The sequence below is a fragment of the Colobus angolensis genome, unplaced genomic scaffold (assembly GCF_000951035.1).
Source record: "Colobus angolensis palliatus isolate OR3802 unplaced genomic scaffold, Cang.pa_1.0 Scaffold108, whole genome shotgun sequence".
NCBI lineage: Eukaryota > Metazoa > Chordata > Mammalia > Primates > Cercopithecidae > Colobus > Colobus angolensis.
The window spans coordinates 4,311,842-4,333,973 of record NW_012111808.1 but is presented as its reverse complement, the minus strand read 5'-3'; the positions used below and the strand labels follow the sequence as shown (position 1 = coordinate 4,333,973).

At 38.3% G+C, this 22,132-nt stretch overlaps 1 protein-coding gene across 2 annotated transcripts in view; it reads right to left on the bottom strand.

Moving 5' to 3' along the window:
* The window catches only part of WDR7 (WD repeat domain 7), a 382,832-nt gene that overhangs the window by 55,571 nt on the left and 305,129 nt on the right, over positions 1-22,132 (bottom strand). For both annotated transcript variants that reach the window (XM_011949222.1, XM_011949231.1), the window contains one exon: positions 13,816-13,915. In XM_011949222.1, the coding sequence (XP_011804612.1) occupies positions 13,816-13,915 (100 nt within the window). The remainder of the gene's footprint in view (positions 1-13,815; positions 13,916-22,132) is intronic.

Here is a 22,132-nt window from a genome sequence, read left to right as displayed (position 1 = left end):
TCAACTTCTGAAATCAGTCACTAACACTTAAAAATTGGGAGATTTTAAAATAAAAATCCAGATTTTCAGCTTATCTTGAAAAATCTGAAGATCAGGCAACACTAGGTCCACACTTTCACCACCAAGTGATGGGATCTGAGGCACAGCTGATTCCTCTACACAGAGCGTGTGCCCTCTGGTTTGCCACAGTCTCCACTCCTCTCAATTTCAATACTGAAGCAGAATATCAGTTGGCTTTTTGTTCAAGGCTTTACCTGTTGTTTTACAGATGGTAGAATTAAAAAGGAAAATATTTCTTGGATGGTACTATCAAAACTGGAAAAATAAAAACAAAGAGGGCTGATCTTTTATTAATTTATGCCACCTTCTTCGTCTCTGCAGGCATTGGTGTTTGTCACTGCTGACTCATGAGACTCCAAACTATAAAGCAATCTGTCCAGGGGAGGCTTTCCATAATCTCATCCCTCCTAACCATTAGGCTTGTCCGCCTCCTCCTCTATCACACTTTCACATTCCTTTGCAACCTTTGCTTCAGGCGTAACAAAAACCTTACAGTCCCTGGAATGCACCATCAGCTAAATGATTCTCTGTGCTTCTGTTGATGCTTCATCCTCTCCCTGACAAGTTTTCTTTTCCCATGTCTGCCCACAGAACACCTACTCAGGGGTCAACTCAAATATCACTTTCCCTGACTCCCCCCGAGATGGAGTCTTGCTCTCTGGCCCAGGCTGGAGTGCAGTAGTGTGATCTCGGCTCACTGCAACTTCTGCCTCCCGGGTTCAAGTGATTCTCCTGCCTCAGCCTCCCGAGTAGCTGGGATTAGATGCCCGCCACCATGCCTGGCTAATTTTTGTATTTTTAGTAGAGACGGGGTTTCACCATGTTAGCCATGGTGGTCTCGAACTCCTGACCCTGAGATCCACCTGCCTTAGTCTCCCAAAGTGCTGGGATTACAGGCGTGAGCCACCACGCCCAGCCCAAACATCACCCTTCTAATCAACCTTTTCATGTTCTTCTCCCCTCCACAAGATTCAGCCTGTCCTCCTCTGTGGACTGCCACACTCTACTGTGGCACCAGAAAGCTTTATTATACTTATTTGTTTCATCTTTGTCTTTGCTGCCAGATTGTAAATACCTTGCCCACCCAGGTAGTCATTTCCTTTTGCATTTCATAGTGCCATGTCAGTACTTCTATGTATCATATGTCGAAGGTATGATAACACAATCTCTCTTAATTGACTTTCACTTTACTGACTAGTGGGGTTAACCAAGACTCTTATTCCCTCTGTCAAATATCCTAACTGGTGCCTAGCACATGAGCAATGCCCGTGGTTGGGAGGCTGCTCTCTGATAATCCCTCTCATTATTGCTGTAACTAGTTAAGCTCTATGACCTAGAGTTAACCAAAGCTGAGTAACAGTAGTGTGTACCTGTAGTACCAGCTACTTGGGAGGATCACTTGAGTCCAGGAGTTCAGCGATGTAGGGCACTATGATCACGCCTGTGAACAGCCACTGCACTCCAGCTTGGGCAACAAAGTGAGACTCCCATTTAAAAAAAAAAGAGACAAGAAAAGCAAAGAAAGGAAAAGGAAAAGGAAAAGGAAAAGGAAAAGGAAAAGGAAAGGAAAGGACAAGACAAGCTAATGCTAGTTGTGCTTGGCAATGCAGTCGGGTTACATAGGATGTATAATTCATACAATAAGAGTGGAAAGGGGGCTTTTAAAAAACATGTACACACATGAAATTAGGAGTGAGATGACTGTAAAAGATTGGAAAAAACACAAAAATCTAGAATTATACTCAGAATATTTCATAAGTATCTTTAATTTGTCAGTCCACTTAAACAGAAAATGGTATGTCTTAGCAAGAAAAATGTTTCAGAACTACAATCAACGGACCAACAATGGAGATAAGAGTCTTTGGTCCCACAACAAAAGAGATGGCAAATAAGATTATCTTCATAAAACTTAAAAGGAAATGGTTTAGGACATACATCATTTTATATGATCCTACACTTGAGTAACATTTTTGATGAAGTGACCGACTTCTGGGGCTGAGGTCCTGGATCCAGGGCTTTAATGGTACCGAGTATGTGCCTCTTCCTCTACTAGACTTGAGGTCCATCTGAAGTTCCATTTGAGACAGGACCTACCAAATCTTGACAAAACCCTTGAAATCAGCATCAACATCTCTTTTCTCTTTACAACCTATCAGGAATGACAAACTCATGTCCTCATTACATATGTTTTAGAATACTCAGGAGTCATATTTGGTAAATAACTATTAAGATGCCGGACCTTGTTCTAAATTCTTTATATATTCAGAGTGGATATAAAGAATATGAGGCAGTGAATCCAGAATGAATTCAAAGTACTAGGACTCTTCTACCTAATATTTCCTAATTTTGTGGACTATATATATGTGGAATACACCCCCCCACACACATATATGTATATATATTAGGCATTTGTATTTTTTTTTTAGTGTTGAAGAGAAAAAGAGAATGGCTAGATGGGAAAGAATGGCATTAAGACATAGATAAAATAATGTGAATTTTTAATCAAAGTACACTTTAGCCTATCGAATGCTTTTGCAAGGATGCTGAAATGCTTATAATAATTGCTCAGTTTGTAAACAGTAGGACTCTCTGTCTCATGCCATTATAGATATTACAAAGGATATAATTTATTTTTTCTTGGTACAAAATTCTTGAATATTGCCCTTCAAAGTGTAACACAGATATAAGAAGTACTCAAGGCTAGGTGCGGTGGCTCGTGCCTGCAATCCCAGCGCTTTGGGAGGCCGAGGCGGGTGGATCACTTGAGGTCAGGAGTTTGAGACCAGCCTGGCCAACATGGTGAAATCCCGTCTCCACTAAAAACACAAAATAGCCAGGCGTGGTGGCACTCACCTATAATCCCAGCTACACAGGCAGCTGAGGCAGAAGAATCCCTTGAACCCAGGAAACAGAGGTTGCAGTGAGCTGAGATTGCGCCACTGCACTCCAGCCTGGGCGACAGAGTGAGACTCTGTCTAAAAACAAAACAAAAGAAAACAAACAACAAAAAACAAAACAAAACAAAACAAAAAAACCAAGAAGTACTCATGAGTGGTGGGATAAATAACAGAAAAATACTTCTCCACATGGTCAGTTAAAACTATTCTTTAAAAAATTTTAAACTTTCAGAATAAATGATGCTCTAATTTCAGGCATTGTTCTGGATATGTGTTTCTCTACCTAGAAGTTCCTCTCTAAATAGCATTTCACTTTTAAAACTAGTAGCTTGTTAGGCAGTTCTTCAATGCAGTGTCAGGAAGCCATTGTCTTCTCCAACCATTCATCTTATGATCACCCCTGATGCCATATTTCTGGTTGTTGCTCCAGAATGTCACAGAAAACACCTGCCATAAAACCAGCTGCTGAAAAGAGCAGGAAGAAAATACCTAAAATGTCACTGTCTAAGTACTGTAGTCAATTCTCACTGCAATTTTTGCAATCACCACGTAAGTGCCCTTGATGTATAAGCGTTATAGACTTCTGCTCCGTGAAAACTGTGCCTGAAGCTCAAAATTCTGCCTCAAAGAAACATCAATCTTATTGTCCACAAGATCCCTAAGGTCCACTGCTCCTCCTAACTAGAAGTAAAATCTGTGTTATTTTTAGAGAGAAGAACACATTGTTTTCCAAACTTCCATTAATATAGGTGTGCTTGCTGACATTTCTGTTTAGACTTGAATATCAGCTTTCTTTTCCTATCTAGTGTCTTAGAGTGCTTGACAGAATAAAATCTGTCATAGAAAATTACATTGGCTCATTTTCATTAAATGCTTTAAATCACACACTGAAGACATTTTCATACCTTGCTAAGTCCCCTGTCCCCCAAAATATAATTTTAGCTAATAGAGAATGCCAGCATTCAGTTATTTAATACCTAGCTAATACTATGTAACTTTGTTTACAATATCTATATTACTGATTTAGCATGTAATAAATCACAGATAAGAAATGTCTCTGCTTATCTATTGGAATAGCTGTTTCTCATTTAAGATTTGTGAAATTCCCCATATTATGCTGATTTGAAAATTGCTGTAATATGAACCATTCACACATATCAGGGGAAACATTTCTGATGTTTCTGATAAGCATTCTTTCCCTATGTTTTCTTGGTTCTCTGGGCTTTGCCAATGTTATACCTTCTGCCTGGAATAATGTCCCTTGCCCTTCCCCTCCTTTCCCTAACTCCTAATTGTTAATTGCTCAGTTTAGGTATCCTCTCCTTCAGGAAGCCCTTCCTAACCAATCCTCCCCAGACCCTAAACAAATCTGGGCTAGTGCTCTTCCTGCTTTCTTCCCTATCACTCCAGGCTGCCCTCCTTGAAAGGTTGTGCAGGGCACTTCAATTACGGATTTACATCTGCCTTCTATACCAAATTATGTTCCCTGAGGGTAGGAACAGTTCATATTTACTTTTTGATCTCTTGCCTATAATATAGTGTCTGGCACACATAAGAGCCATCATAAGTTTGTTTTATAAACAAAATGAATAATAAATCATGAATAAATGGAGAAACAATCTGTTGTCTAAGATGACAAATACAGGAGGCAAAACAGACCAACAGTGGGGGTTTTCATATTTTTTTTTTTTTGGAGACAGAATTTTGCTTGTCGCTCAGTCTGGAGTGCAACGGCGTGATCTCGGCTCACTGCAACCTCTGCCTCCCGGGTTCAAGCGATTCTCCTGCCTCAGCCTCCGAGTAGCTGGGATTACAGGCACCTGTCACCATGCCCAGCTAATTTTTGTATTTTTAGTAGAGACGGGGTTTCACCACGTTGACCAGGCTGGTCTCGAACTCCTGACTTCAGGTGATCTGCCTGTCTCGGCCTCCCAAATTGCTGGGATTACAGGCATGAGCCACTGTGCCCTGCTGGGAGTTCCATTTTTTATGAGAACACCCACAGTTTAAAAGTCATTCCATTATTCAAGTTGCTTGTATACTATTTGTGAAACAGAATCAGAGTATTCTGATAATAAAATGCACAAATCTTTTGACTTAGCAGTGCTCATCCAGAATTTACCGTAAAAAAAAAAAATTCATAAAAGTTATATAAATAAGGATTTCTAGGGCAGTGAAACTATACTGGATGATACAATAATGGGAGAATACATGCCATTATATATTTGCCCACACCCATAGAATGCACAACACCAAGAGTGAACCCTAATGTAAACTATTGACTCGTGGTGACCATGTGTACAGTATAAGTTCGTCAATTGGAGATGCTCATCATGGGGGAGGCTATGCATGCCTGGGAGCAGAGGTATATGGAAAATCTCTGTACCTGCTGCTGAATTTTGCTATGAACCCAAAACTATTCTAAAAAAGTCTGTTAAATAAATTTTAATCACTTTACTCAGAAGGAGTCTAATATGGCAGTAATGTTAAAAGCAATATTTATGTTATAATACATTTTTTAAAAACACTGAAGAACAAAATATCAGTAGGACAACAGACTAATGTACCGAAAAAATCAGGATAGACAAAGTGACAATTATTAAGCCAGATGAATGAGGACAGATCAGTAAGTATAATCTTGAAATTTGCAAATTACTTGGTTGATGTTGTATTCATTCTACTACTAGTTCAAATAGTCCTGGGGGAAAAAAAAAACCAGCAATAATGGGTGCAGCACATCAACATGGCACATGTATACATATGTAACAAATCTGCACATTGTGCACATGTACCCTAGAACTTAAAGTATAATAATACTTTAAAAAAAAAAAAAAGCCAAAAAAAAATCCTAAGAAAACAATTTCAACAGATCTAGCCAGTATGAAGTAGTGTATCCCGCAGCAGGAGGGAACAGAATGGGGTGACCTGATTTAGTCTTATTTAAACCGATGGTTAAATAATAATTAGGATAGCTAACATTTTTTGATATTTGTTTTACATATATTTATAACACAGTGCTAGAAGTGTTATTATGTCCATTTTATAGATGAAGAAATAAGTACAGAGTTTAAATGCCTTGCTCAAAGCCACAAAACTAAGAAGAAGCCAAGGAAGGACTTGAATTCAGGCAGCTCAGTTTCAGAACCTACTCTATTCACTACGCAACCACACTGCCTTCCCTAGTAAGAAAGAGGAAATAAATAGCCTAGTAATTGAATTTAGAGATCACATTAAATTTGGCATATTATAAACACTAACAATAAAATAATTATTTTGAGCAACAAATATGAATACAAACAAGGAGCCTGAGAGGGCTGTGTAACTTACAAGGGGTGTAAGTAACACAAAGGGCAGGAAAAATAAATTTCAATAGAAGCATTAATGAAACCATTAACAAACACAGAGCCAACACTCATTATTTTAATGTGGACTGTCTTCAGCATTTTTGTTTGCCAGGAGTGCTTCACCTATTAGTATAGAGTAACTATATTTACTCGGTGAGACATTTCAATATAATATAAAGATAAATGTAACTGGAACCAGGCATCTCCTGAAATCCTTACTGTGTTTGTAATAAATCATCCAACAGATATTTCTGAATACTTCCTGTGTAACCTGGGAAAGGAGGATAGGGAATGATGGAGAATGGGGTTATTGAATGAAACAGCTCATAGGAGGGGAGGATTATGTATGATGATCAAAACCAGAATCTCAAAGGCCTTGAAGAAAGGCCAAGAGCCTAATTTAGGCTGTCAGCAGAGAGAAAAGCTAGATTTCAGGTATACCATTAGAGAAAAGTTAACTGAACTTAGTAACTGGACATGGACGGGTGAAGGAGAGGCAACATGACTTGTGGTGCCATATTATTACGCCAGTTACAGGAAAAGGCAAGTTAGAAAGGATGCTGGTAGAAAGTAGGGGCTAGAGAGATTGTCTGACACATTGAATTTGAGACAAAAGATATCCAAATGGAAATGTCTAGCAGACTGTTAGAAGTCGTGGAGCTGGAGTTTAGGCGAGGCCCTGGCTGGAGACCTGATTTGTCTTACCTGCTTACAGGGAATAATCAGCATCAATAATAATCTATGGATTTTCAGCCAAAGTCAGGAAAAAGAACAGATGATGGAAGAAATCTGTACCCTGGGCAGTAGAGTGATAAGAATTAATATTAAGGTCCTCTAAGAGATTAGGAAATCCACAAACGAGATAGATGCAAACCAAGGCAGGTGACAGTGCTATGGAAGTTAAGGGAAGACAGAATTTGAGAGAGAGGGAAGTCAGTTGAATGAAGCCATGCCAAGGGTGTGTGTGGTTTCAGTGGCTCGGTAAAGGTGGAAGCTAGAAGGTGTGGGCTGGAGGGGATCCTGTAGGCTGCATGACAAGGCACATGTTAACATTCCAGAATTTACTTCCTGCTCTATACGGGATTAGAGTTAGACCACAGTTGCCACAGTTCTGTAGATATCATCAATCTTTGCTTCTATTTTATTTATTTCATTATCTGGCTTATAGCAGGCCTGGTAATGGTTTAATATAGAAATATAGATAGATCTTTTATGACTCAAAAGAAAGGTTTTTCAATGCTTTTTCTGAAAAGATATCCTATTCTCTCTATACAGAAACAACAATTTGATGACGTGATTCTGAAATACTGAAATATAAGTATACCCAAACTAATATATTTGATATAATTACAGCACAGTTTATTTTGGTTTACTATGTTATATTATATTTTTAAAGTTTTTCTTTTATTCTAAAGCCTCAGAGTTTTTTAGTTGAACAACATGCATTGCATTGTGCATCTACTATGTACCAGGCACTAGACAACAGGAAGCTTTAAGAACAGGTTCTTTAAGGAACTTAAAACTTTTCAATAGTAAAGTTATTTTAATAATTTGGTAGAGAGAAGTCTTCATCTACACTTTCTTTCTCTAACACATCATTGCTTTTTTTTTTTTGGTAGCCCTTCACAAAAGCATGAGAAGAAAGTAAGTGCCTACATCTACCAAAATGGATGATGCCACCAAGTGACACAGTACAGTTGGTCCATGGTTTTCTCACCGTTGGATTCAATCAACTGCTGATGGAAAATATTTGGAGGCAAAATGGATGGATCCTTCTGCATTTAATGTGTATAGACTGTTTTTGGTCATTATTCCCTAACCAATACAGTAGAACTATTTATATAACATTTACATTGTATTAGATGTTATAAGTAATCTAGAGGTGATTGAAAGTATATGAGAGGATGTGCCTTCATTATATGTAAATGCCTCACCATTTTATATCAGGGACTTGAGCATCCATGGATTTTGGTATCCCAGGGGGGACCAGAGCCAGTTCCCTGTGGATACTCCACTGAGGGATGACTGTACAAACTTCACTAGGAAAGCTAGTTAACATGAACCTAAGAGAACCTTGCAAAGAACAAGCAGTTATTACAAAGAATGCATTCAGAAAGGATTAGAAATCAGTGAGATGTGATATCAAGTCTGCCAAACCAAAGGCAAATATTGCTAGAGGGAAGATTTTCATTGCTGACTTAACCAAACACATGCCTGGATCGCTAAGGAGTTAGGGACCCTAATTCATCTGCTTAGCAAGAGCACAGCCTATCAACAAAATTTAAGCACTTCTTCACAGGGAGTTAGATACTTAAAAAAAAAAAATTAAGTAAAATTCTAGTCAGGTATATTCCTAAATCGCTGGCGGTTCCCAAGTAAAAGCGCTGTCAGCAGCACAGCAGGACTTTAACTACTGAATTGCATCAAAGTTTCTGACCTCCATAATCAGTGGAGACTCAGCTACTACCACAGGCAAGAGCAGCCTGCAGAAAGGAAACCTTCACATGGCCTAAGGCAGTGCTGCTTCAACTCTCCCACCCAAGCACTCCCTATTGAGCAGGGTGAACTCCTAGCCCTAGAGCCTACAAAAGCCTAGATGTCTCCAGTTTCATCCGTAAAATTCCCTACAATTAACGGAATTTAATTGTAATACAATATATTTACAACTTTATTTTAATATAATACTCACCAACATTTACTGAATGCTAACTACTTGGCTGGTACTGGCTAAGAATTTTACCTAAGTTACCATATTGACTTCTGACATGGACTCTCTCCTTTGACCAAAACCTTCATCAGGCTCCTCTGAGTTCCTCGCTTGTCGACTAGGCCTGAACTTGGGCTTCCCTCTCTGTCCTACTTGAATGCAGTTTGAACAAGAATCCTGTCAGTTAGGAGAAAATCCCCCTCCCTGGGCATCTGACCACACCTCCAATATCTTAATCCCCTGGCCTGCCTTCAGCAAGAATCCTGTCAAGTCAGCTTAGCCAGAAACCCCTTATCCTTGATATTTCTTTGTAGTACAGTTGACTCTTGAAGAATGCAGGGGTAAGGGGTGCTGACTCCCATAGTTAAAAATCAACATGTAACTTTTGATTTTCCCCAAATTTGATTACTACTTATAGAGTACTAGAAGACTAGAAGCCTTAAACAATAACATAAACAGTCATTTAACACACATTTTGTACGTTATATGTGTTATATACTGTATTCTTACAATTAAGCTAGATAAAAGAAAATGTTAAAATCATAAGGAAGAGAAAATCTATTTACTCCTCATCAAGTGGAAATGAATCATCATAAAGGCCTTCATCCTCCTCATCTTCGTGTTGAGTAGGCAGAGGAGGAGGATGAAGAAGAGGGGTTGGTCTTGTTGTCTCAGGGGTGGCAGAGGCAGAAGAGGTGAAGGAGGTGTAAGAGGCGGCAGGAGAGGCAAGGCACACTCGATGTAACTTTTATTGAAAAAAAATCCACGTACAGGTGAACCCTCACAGTCCAAACCCTTGTTCAAGGGCCAACTACAATTTTCCATGCACTGACCCCACCCTGCTTCTTTGTTATAAATCCCCAACTGTCCTTGTAGGAGCTGGAGTCTTCTCCCTCACTGCAAGACCCCGTGGTAGTGTTCACTATGCCCACCACCCTGTCCCCCTTTGATAAAGTCTGCTTTACCATGTTTGTTAACAAGTGTGTAGATAAATTTCTCTTTAATACTTCTAACAATAATAGACATTATGTCTGTTACCATTTTACAAATCAGGAAGCTTCAGCTTACAGAAGTTGATAAACTTTTCCAAGGATACAAAGTTAATTATATTAACCTTATATCCATATGATTATATCAATAATCATTAACACAGAGATGGAGTGCAACCCCACACAAATTTCTAGTTATCCTTATCCTCTATATTATACTATAATGTTTTAAATCACTGTTAAATTAGTTGACTCCTCCTCCTCAATTATTTCAGGCAGGGGTTAGCAAACCCTTTCTGTGAAGGGCCAGATAATATTTTAGGCTTGTGGACCACAGAACAGTTTTTGTCAGTGACAACTACTCAATTCTGCCATTGTAGTAGACAATATATAAATGAATGTGTGTGCCTGTGTTCGTATAAAACTTTAATTACTAAAACAAGTGGCAGGCTAGCTTCAGGCCATAGTTTGTCAACCTTTGATATAAGGACAATTCATGACCTTATGGTTTCAGACCAGCATGCCATATTTATCCTGTGGTTTTGCATAATCTGGGAATAACAGATCTAAAAAAAACAGATTTAAAAAAAAAGGTAGAAGTCAATACCAAAAGGTAAGGGAAAGGGACTTAATTTTTCCTTTATCTTTTACCAACCAATCTCACAATGATAACAGGGGACATATATGACCTTTTGGTCTCTCAGTCATGGGTTCTCGGACCCCACTGGGCCTCTTCTCAGCCTCAGGATCCTTTCTTTCCCTTCAGTGTGATTCCCACCATCTAACTGCTCATGTCTTATTTTTCCATCCAACTGGGACCATAACCCTACAGCCAAGTGAATTTTCTAGTTATCCCTTTATATGTATTTTTATGTGATATCTCTATGTCTTTGTTCATGCTAAAAAAATTGTCCCACATCCTCTGTTAACTGATTCCAACAGATTCTTTAAGAAATGCTTCTTCATTGCATTCTTAGTTCAAAATGATCCTTTGATTCACCTATAATACATCATTTCCAAACATGCTACCCATACTATGAATTTTGTTTCAAATGTTGGCTCCTTTTTTCCCAAATACTATAATGCTAGTAACATAAAAGAATTAAGAGAACAGCTTAGGAGTTCAGTGTTGCTGGTTGTAACTGGTAACTGACAAAAGTAATGATTGACCTTAGAGATTGAGCTTTGCTTTCATGTTCTGAATGATGAGAGTAAGGTGCAGCCTTCTCTTTCATGCAGAAGTGGAAGGTAAACGTTATTCAATAATTTGGGTTGATAACTTTGGGTATCAAAATCAAGAAGATGAGGTAGGAAAAATTATGGGGACACTAAAATGTCTAAATAGGCTGGAAGTGGTGGCTCATGCCTATACTCCCAGCACTTTGGGAGGCTGAGGTGGGCGGGTCACTTGAGGTCATGAGTTTGAGACCAGCCTGGCCAACATGGTGAAACCCCGTCTCTACCAAAAGTACAAAAAAATTAGCTGGGCGTGGTGGCAGGTGCCTGTAATGCCAGCTACTCAGGAGGCTGAAGTGAGAATAACTTGAACTGAGAATAGCTTGAACCCTCGATGCAGAGGTTGTAGTGAGCCAAGATCACACCACTGTACTTTAGCCTGGGCAACAGAGAGAGACTCCATCTCAAAAACAAACAAAATAAAAATAAAATGCCTACATATACTAAAATGACATACATACAATGGAATATGAATGACATTACATATTCGTGTTAAGAAAGAATGTCTCTGATAAGCATTTCTCAAGTATTTTAATTGAAAAACCTAAGATATTCAATTTTTTTTTTTTTTTGCATGTTACCAAGATCTTCACTGAGACCACTTAGAAGGAAGAAAAATAAAGAAATATATCCTGAAGTACAACTTGTTCCTTTCTCATTAATTCTTAATGAGAAATTCTCTCACTCGTCTTGGGCTCGCCTCACAGTGCTCACACCGTCTCACTTTCCCTCTGCTGGTGGCAGCTGTGTCTTATGTGGTAACAAAGAGTCCTCCCTGTGATTTCCTCACTTCATTTTTAAAGAAGCATGACAAGGTCGCCTTGTTGCCTCGTTCTTTTTTTTTTTCTTTACCTGGTAGATGCTTGCGGTTTACTTCTCTCAAATTTACTAGCAGTAATATACTCCAGTTTTAAAAACTGTCTTAACAAAAGAGAATCTGAAAATCCTCTCCGAAGAACCTGTCTCTCTTATGAAAGGATCTTTTTTTTTTTTTTTTTTTTTGAGACGGAGTCTCGCTCTGTCGCCCAGGCTGGAGTGCAGTGGCCAGATCTCAGCTCACTGCAAGCTCCGCCTCCCGGGTTCCCGCCATTCTCCTGCCTCAGCCTCCGGAGTAGCGGGGACTACAGGCGCCCGCCACCTCGCCCGGCTAGATTTTTTGTATTTTGTAGTAGAGACGGGGTTTCACTGTGTTAGCCGGGATGGTCTCGATCTCCTGACCTCGTGATCCGCCCGTCTCGGCCTCCCAAAGTGCTGGGATTACAGGCTTGAGCCACCGCGTCCGGCCATGAAAGGATCTTATAAACAACATGCAATTTAACTTTTAAACAAGTATTCAGAGTGGTTTCATTGTTCTCAGTGAGGGCCCACAGTGGAAGATTATGGTGGGGAGTTAATGTCTTAAAAAAAAAAAAAAATCACACAAAAAATTTGACAGTTAAACAAATATGGCAAATAGTGCATACTTGACGCACTCCCAGAAAATGTTCAATGCACATTCACACACCAGAGACTTTGAGAAGGTCTGAACAAACAAAGCTGTTTAACATTCCAACAGTATCCCCTAAACTTGTCTGACCCCTGAAATTTTTACCCCCAACACCTGAACACCTGTTACTATCTCTTAGAACTACTTCATGGAAAAAAGTCAGACAAGCTTTTAGATAATTAATTAATAGTTCATTAAATTTAAGAGACAGTTTAACATTTTAGCTACATCCTTATGAATTTCTTCCTATCCTTCTGGAAATTCCTAATATGATAACATGGTTGAATATATCCACATTAATAAATGCTACAAAGAAATAAAATAAACTATGACTTGGAACTATTTACCAATGCAATATTATACATTTACCATGATCACGGTGGAGCCTAACCCCGATTTTGTGAAGAAACAGTGAGACTCTGGGATAAAGTGATTTAAGGCTATGTTTCAATTCTTTTATATCTAAAGTGGGGTTAGATTTGCCCTCTCTTCCCAATTGGTATATTTTAAGAATCAGGTGATCAAGATCTGGAACAAAATCAAGAATTTTTCATAAACAGTGAAGTGTTATAAAAGCATAAAGAGTGTTATAAAAGTATAAAAAGTAGTATTTCAAGTACAGCATCTATTTCCTTTTCATAGAACTATAACGAAAGCTGTTGTGACTTCTTTTCTGAACTCTGACTAGATTACTGTCTTATAATTGTGAAATACCTCATTTCACTTAGAGAAAATTAATTTTTGTTCAATCATTATATCATAATAATATATCATCAAACTTTTCAGAAAACACATGGCAAAAATAAGATCAGAAAACTCGGTTTAAAATAAGAAAATATGTATTGCAAAATAGTTTGTCAGCAGTGTCACCTTACTCTGGGCTCTCTTATGAACTCTTCTGTGGCAACCCTTCAGTCCCAGTGAATGAAGACAGTAGGGCTCTATATTCTGTGCGTCCTTCATTAAACTATTGATCCCTTTAGCATTATCCATAATGTTCCAGCAGCTCAGCACGTCAACTGGTGAAGTGCTAGTCTCTCTCTCTTTTCAATAACTTCCACGCTTTATGGAGAGGAAGTCACAATGATTTATTTACCTGACATTTTCCAGTCCGGATGTCGTACAGGGCCACTGAACCATGGCGAGCTCCAACTGCTATTCTGTGATTCCGCTCATAATAGCTGACCATGTAGAACCTGAGTTGAACATTTTAACAACAAAAACAAAAACAAGAAGCCAGGTGAGATGACCTGCACTTGGAAGTGGACAGCAACATTTCAAAGGTTAAAGTTAGCTCTGATATATATTTTGAAATAAATATATCCATAGTAAATATATTATGATTTTTCAAAAACGTTTCATTTTAGTAATTCTTAAAAATTAACTGAAAGAAAAATGATGTAGAATATCACTTTGGCCTCTTAATAATTATTTTCAACAGAAACAACTTACAAACACCCTTGAATTTTTGAAACAAGAAATAAGGGCTAAATACAAAAAAATTAAATATGAAAATCCAGTTTTGCTACAGTGACTACTATGCAAATATTTCTATTTGCGCAGAAATGGAAAACATGAAAAGGCTTACATATTTCATGTAATTATGTTCTCCTGGTTTATTATAGTATTAAAGAGTAAAATATACTTTCTGGCAAAACAATCATAAAAAGACTACATAAAATTTATGCTTAAGTTCATATCAGTAATTTAGAATAAAATTAGAAAACCGTCTACCAGAAAAAGTTATCCGGTCAAGTTTCCTTGATTTCCCATGTTTACCAGCTTATCTAAATGATAGCCATGGCTTTTAGCAGTGTGAATAAGCATATTTGGTACTTATATTATATTGCATAATTCAGCAAGGATAGTTTGAAGATTGTAAGAAATTGATTTATTATTTATTTTTATTTTTCCAGATTAATTTTCATGATGAGGTTAAGTATTTGAATTCCTTGTCTGTGCATTGCCATATTGATTTCACGTCTATAAGGCTAGGGCCTGAAGTTAAGAATAAAAATTATGAGAAGTATAAATTAGGTATCATTTTATATCTGTGAATAGTTTCAAATATACCTTCCCATTATCTAGTCCTGTTGTCTCAGTGTGAGTTGCCCAGATGAACAAATGGCCTACCCTAAATATTTAGGAGGATTTTGCATCAATTCTATTACACATTCTTTGTCTTTTCCCCTTGGGTTCCATAATACCAAACTAACTGTTCTGTTAATATTTATATTTTATAAGGGGGGAGGGTGACATAAAACATGACAGAAAAAAATCTCATTTCTCTAATGCTTTCTTGAGGTATACTAGGGCATGAGACAGCATTTCTGGCTGAGAGAGACAAGATATTTGAATGTGGGAGCATTCTGAAACCAGGGGTATTCTGACAAAGCCATTTGGCATTGGCAGACACTATGACATTCATATATATTTCATAAATCTGGAAAACAAACCATTACATTTTTAAACTTTTGTTTGTTACTTATTACCAAGTAATATACTGAACAATATTTCTGTCCTACCCCTAAGCCCCACTGAATAACCAGCCTCTTCCCCTTTAGTGGAAGGTTAATGCTTAATTTTTTTTTAACTTACTAACAGGAAGGAAACCACTTTAGTGTGTCCTGCTGGGTGGGTTTTCTGTGCTCATGAATGGCAGTGTCCTCTCTGTACATTGGTTTGAGAGAAGGAAGGATATAGAAAGCTCCTAAAACATATGAAGCTTCCCCAGCTAATAAGTGGTTAGGAAAAAGCTAGTTTCTCAGTTTTTCTTGTCCCAAGAATAGTACTCTACCTTAAGAGAAAGAGTGGGAATCAGCATTCAAAATCTACCATTCTCACACTTGTAAATGAAAATGATTTAGAAGAGTTTAAAAAACATTTACCGTTTTGCTACTCGATAATTACAGTGGCCTAAGTATTGGGCACCACTGTGTCTATATCTGTGCGTACACTGACATCTATATCTATACACATATAGTCATGAATAATTTATGTCCTATTACAGTACACAGAATATAATATCTAACAAATGTTTTAGCAAGTATTTACTCTGCGCAGGTTAATACACATAGCAAAGTATAATTTGCAGTGGTATTTTGCTTTACCTATTATTTGCACAAATTTAACAACTATATTGCCAACATCCTTTTGCAAAACTGAAAATAATTACCCCCGAAACAACCCTCTTCAAAACAATACATTAGTAAAATATACTTGTGTTGACAAAAATCTTACTTAGTGAAACTAGAATCTGAAGAGGTTTTGTTACATTGCCCATTTTCTATGCTCTGAATATCAAACTCATCTTTCTATATCATCTACAAACACCATTATTTATGGTAGAAAGATCAAATCTATTATTGGAATCAAATCTTTACTCTGCCTTGAAGGACCATATATATTACAGGTCTGCATTTTCCATTCTTTGGAATTTACTACTGGACTAATACTTGTAAACAATAACTTAAAGAATTCTGGACAGTGAAGGTCTTAAGGCATGTTTTAATCTTAGGATTTCTTGTTAAACTTTTTATTCCTTTAGCAGTAGCTCTCTTAACAGAAGAAATCAGTGGTATGTACACAGTCACTTCCCAAGTATTCACCATGGGAACTAGCTGCAGTGAACCAATCCCTGCTGAGGCTTCCAGAGCCCACCATCCTCCTAGTCTGCTCTTTCCTGGAGGACTGGCTCCAGGTAGGGTCTGTCAAGACGAAGGACGCCCATTACTTGCTTTCTGCCCTGAAGGGATCAATGGATTGAAGAGAAGGGTCCATTATAGTTTTTAAAGTTGCACTTTTCTAATGTTGACCGGATCCTGCATGACTGGAATTTTCCTAAGGGATGAAAATTCCTGTAAAATTTGGGGGTCTCAGAGTAACGTGTTCTTGTGTGCTGAGCCTTCTGGAAATGGTGTCTTAGTCTCCAGTTCACTGTGTTGATAACATGTCACTTAGGCAGTTGACCATGACCTGGCAAGAACCATTTTTATATGCATGTTTGAACAATAGTTCTCCTCTGCTAGGTGGACTACAAGGAAACTGTGAAACCAGAGAGCACATCACCACTCAAATCAGTGAAAGAAGAATAAAGTGGAAATGGATAATGATGTAAAGTACGTTTCTTGCTGGAGCTGAGGTGGTCATCATCCAACATGTTGAAAGTCACTGATCTCCACGCTTTCATCACTGTCTGCATGCAGTCAGAGTAACTTTTCAACAATAAATCACCTCTCTTCTGTTCACAGCCTTGTTCAGGACTTGACACCTCTCTCCTTTGTTGGTGCTGCTCTAGTCACAGTAATCTCTGCACTTTCTTGAATATGTCAAGGGGGTTCCCATTTGGGGTTTTGACAGTTGTTGCTCCCGCTGCTTGAAAATCTCATCAGCCTGTTAACCACTATTGCTCATGCCCTCACTTCATTTACATCTCTGTTCTAAAGTAATCCTGACAAAGGAGGCTTTTTTTTTGGGGGGGGGGGGGGGGGGTTTCGCTTTGTGGCCCAGGCTGGAGTGCAGTGGCCGGATCTCAGCTCACGGCAAGCTCCGCCTCCCGGGTTTACGCCATTCTCCTGCCTCAGCCTCCCGAGTAGCTGGGACTACAGGCGCCCGCCACCTCGCTCGACTAGTTTTTGTATTTTTTAGTAGAGATGGGGTTTCACCGTGTTAGCCAGGATGGTCTCGATCTCCTGACCTCGTGATCCGCCCGTCTCGGCCTCCCAAAGTGCTGGGATTACAGGCTTGAGCCACCGTGCCCGGCCCCCAAAGGAGGCTTTTATGGGCCACTCTGTTTAACACCACAGCCCTTTACCCATTACTTTTAACCCAATATCCTACGTTTTCTTTATTATGCCCATCACCATTGAGATATTAAATGATAATTTTTATTTATTGCTTTTTATCCTCCATCTGGGACTTCGTGTTTTGCATGAATACATAAATATGGTCCAAGCAAGTAGGATGCAACAGTAAGTGAAGTTTGAAACATTACATTACCCTTCAGTCACTAGTGTATAATCTATGCTAAATACGGAGTTTTATGACCAATGAGTATTTTATAGGGTCTAAAACAATAATTGAGATGAACAACAAAGGAAACAAAAACTGTTCAAAAATGGCAGAAATCAGGAAATGGGCTCTCCCATGACCCTTTTAGAAACATATTTTCAATTGAGACAAACAATTGTAGATTTACAAGAAGTTATCTGTAAAGGCTTCTGGAGTCTGGGTACCTTAGCATGAGACTGACAGTTACATAATAAAAACTATGTAATTATATATTAGGGAATTAGAAAAGATTGCATGAGCTGAAATTCAAAAAGGTAAATACAAATAGTCTAAATAATAATATGCACAATAAAATATATTTTCAATATAAATGTCCGGGAAAAAAATGACTCTAAGAATTTGCCAAAGACTTATATTAGCACACAAAAATTTCAATAAAAATGGTATCACTTTGATGCCATTATTGAAATAGGGCAAAACATAATTAAAAGATAATCATTGATCAATCATTATTAACTATTACTAGAACAGGCTATTGGGGAGGAGAGATACAATCCAGTTCTGCCAAGATATATTTGTGACTTCAACTATTGAGGAGCAACTCACAGTGGGGTGTACAAACACGGAGAGGGAAGGTTTGAGTTTGAAACACAAATATGAACTGAGTCTACTCTGGCACAGCAAATCACTTGGAAGCACACCATGTTGCTTGAGAGTTTGCCAAACACTCAGTACCTGAGTTTCTTTTTTTTTTTTTTTTTTTTGAGACGGAGTCTCACTCTGTTGCCCAGGCTGGAGTGCAGTGGCCAGATCTCAGCTCACTGCAAGCTCCGCCTCACTCACGGGTTTACGCCATTCTCCTGCCTCAGCATCCCGAGTAGCTGGGACTACAGGCGCCCGCCACCTCGCCCGGCTAGTTTTTTGTATTTTTTTTAGTAGAGACGGGGTTTCATCGGGTTAGCCAGGATGGTCTCGATCTCCTGACCTCGTGATCCGCACGTCTCGGCCTCCCAAAGTGCTGGGATTACAGGCTTGAGCCACCGGGCCCGGCCCTGAGTTTCTAAATAACTTTGGCACTCCCTATTTATACTTCCCCTTGAATTGATGAACTTTTAGTCTTTATAAAAAATGGTCCGCAAATAAGAGAAAATGTGTGAAATTTAAAAGTTAATTTGAAAAAAGAAATAGAAAACATGCAACTCTCAGCAGAATTAGGACTTGGGAAAAAGATGGAAACCTGTAAAAATACTTTATGACTTTGGTAATTTGCAATGATCTCAGGACGTGAAGTTACTGCTGGATATCACTTCCCTGAACAACAGATGCAACAAGACACACTTCAATTAATCCAAGATTAACCTCCAGCTTCACATGAAACCATCTTAAATCTAAACATACACAAAAGAGAATACAGGGAATACAACTATCTTTTTTTCCCCCAAAATAATACCACAACGACTACTATGTGCAGCTAACATGTACTGAGTATTATGTATCAGGCACTGTCCTAAGCATCTGTACATGTATTTTCAAAAGTAGCTGAGGTATTATGAACAATTCTTATCCAGTTGTTTTTAGGAATTCTTAACATGATTGAAAATGGTTCACACCCACTAACAGTAACTACTCTTAACTATTTACTGGATCTGGATCTTCCGAGAGCTTTTCTATTTTTTTTTTTTTTTTTTTTTTTCACCATTCAGACTGCGTCCTCTCCCTCTTACTCTCACAGAAGAAGAGAAGAACTATCATCAATGGCAAAGGGCAGTTGCAGGGAAGCAACACGCTCAGGGGAGGATGCTGCGCCTCCTCTTTGTGGTTTCTGCTGCCTACACGTTCAGAGCAACTTCTCTAGTAACCAAGTATAGAAATGATCACTGAAAGTATAGTCTATTTTCTAACCTTTAATACAAGTGATGTACATACTACACATACTTTTCCGCAAATTTGTTTTCTTCATGGGATGGTCCTCTCATGTCAGCACACGTGGATCTCATGTCATTCTTGCTCACCTCTGCACTGTAGTTCTGCGTACGTGCATTACATTATTTAACCATTCTTTTTCTGATGGGAACTTAGGTTATACTGTACACAGATCCTTGTATACACCTAGGTATTTTTGTAGGATAGAGACACCAAAGCTGTGTCAAAGCATATGTACATTTTAAATTTTAGTAGACAATGCAAAACTGCCTTTTCACTGAAAGAATGTTCCTACTTAGTATTAGCAAACTTCATACTTTTTTGCCAATAAGAGGGAAAAAAGTATCACATATTTGGTTTACTTTACACAAAGTGACTTTTTAGATTGATCCACTTGGTTACAGTCTGCAGGATATGCATGTAGGTTACATTCTTAGTGTAAAGAAAAATTATTTAAAATCGAATCAACTGCATGTTGCATCCCTTTTTTCATCATGCATACTGGATGGGAAAGGAAATACCCATGAGGTATCCCCAGGAAACCACAGGAAAGATTTGATTACACAACACAGTCAAGCTAGTTCTGCAGGAAACAGCAACAGGACTTCTACAGTGGAGCAATGTACGTGTCACTTTGACCCCAAGAAGGTACCAGTGACAACTAACTACCTCAACCTCCTTGGCTAGACAGGACAAGATGCCAAAGAGCTCTTTCAGGGCCACAAACTTGAGGAGATCAGTCTAAAAGATTCAAGAGGAGGTCCTCAGAGAATTGGTCAACAGCCCTCACAGATGCCACAGCCACAATCAAGGGGGACAGTTTTGTTCAGGAAGAGGCACTTTCTAGAACATGTTTGTACACACCCTCCAGAATTTCAGGCTGCCATGCTGCTAATATGTTTGAAAGGTTCACAGACATCAAAATGGCTTTGGTGAAGGCATCAGCTCAGGGTGAGCTGTGTTGTTAGTTTTGGGGGCTATGAATGGTGGAGGGTGGGGAAATGTTTTCCAGAAATGCATCATTCCTGTGGAGAGCACTAGTTCAAAAAACCAAATGAAGTATCTCTCATTCTGGGATGGTGACAGACACTGCAGAATTCCATTTGAGAGTCACTACTTCCCAGTCAGGGTTTTGCACACTGTAAACGGTCAGTATTCCCTGCTGAGTAGTTCATTTCCCTCTGAAAAACTTGCCACAAGCACATTGCAGCTGGCGTGTTAAAAGCAAGATCAAAAATGATTCCTGGGCTATCCAGGCATCAGAAATCCTGCAAGGAAAAATAGCATGCACATCCAGGGTTTGAGGCACAATGGCTGAGAAACAGGCTCCTTATCACCTGGATCTATACTTACTAATTGTGTAACCGTGAGTGAGTTCCTTAACTTGTCTATGTCTCAGTGTCCTAATATGGAACATGGGAACAATAACAGTACTTATTATGGTATGTGTGGTTGAAATGAGTTAATGCAACAGAAGTACCTAAAACAGTGCCTGACACATAGTAAACACTGGTAGGTACATGCAAACCTTATCAGCTATCGTCATCATCATCATCATTATCATCATCCACCTGCATCTCTGAATATATACTACAGAAAGATTAAATAAGATGTAGTTAATTTGCTATTTTCCTATGGCAAAGAAGTGTCAACTAATAACATGCGAAAACATAAGGAAAATGGATGCTCAGAATATTTTAAATTTATATATTTTCAAATACTTACGATTTATAACTATAAATCTGATAATTGCAAATTATTTTATAGTTTCAGTCTAAATTTGCTAATATAATAGGGATTTGGTCTGAAACACTTTGCTACAGCATTTCAAACAGGCTGAAAATTAAATATTCCTCCTGTTATACAGTGAAATGGAATACTGCTGGAAGGTCTAGTTTTTTGTTTTAATATGAAGAACTTTAGTATTAAAAGACAGCCACCTGTCTGGGAGATTTTACGGTACACAAACTGGACTAGAATGATTTTAGAGACATTTCTACTTGTGAATATAGAAGTAACATCCAAAATAATTTATTACAAAATGTATTCTATAAAATGGGACCTAACTTAAGAATTTTACTGGAATTTAGGACTGAAGCTACTTTACATCCCATTATTGTAATCACCATATGGGATAAAAACAAACCACAGGTTTGGAGGAGTTTCTTAAAAAATGAGCTCATGCACTGTTCTAAAGTAGACAGTCTTCATTTCCTTACTAGATTTTAAGTGCCCATTTAGGTGAACAGAGCTGATTCAGCTTTTCACTTGAAAAGCAAAATCAATCAGTCTGTCTACATAATAGCCAAGTTTAAGAAAAGGTGAGCTATCTCTGAAAATACAGACTTTTAACTGTTCTGTCTAGATTAGTTTTTTTCATTCAGTTCAAAAGTTTAAATACTTATTTTACCTTGAATTTTTAAAATCTTATCTGTGTTATAGCTATAATGTTTCCCCAACGACATTTTTTACTATTTCTT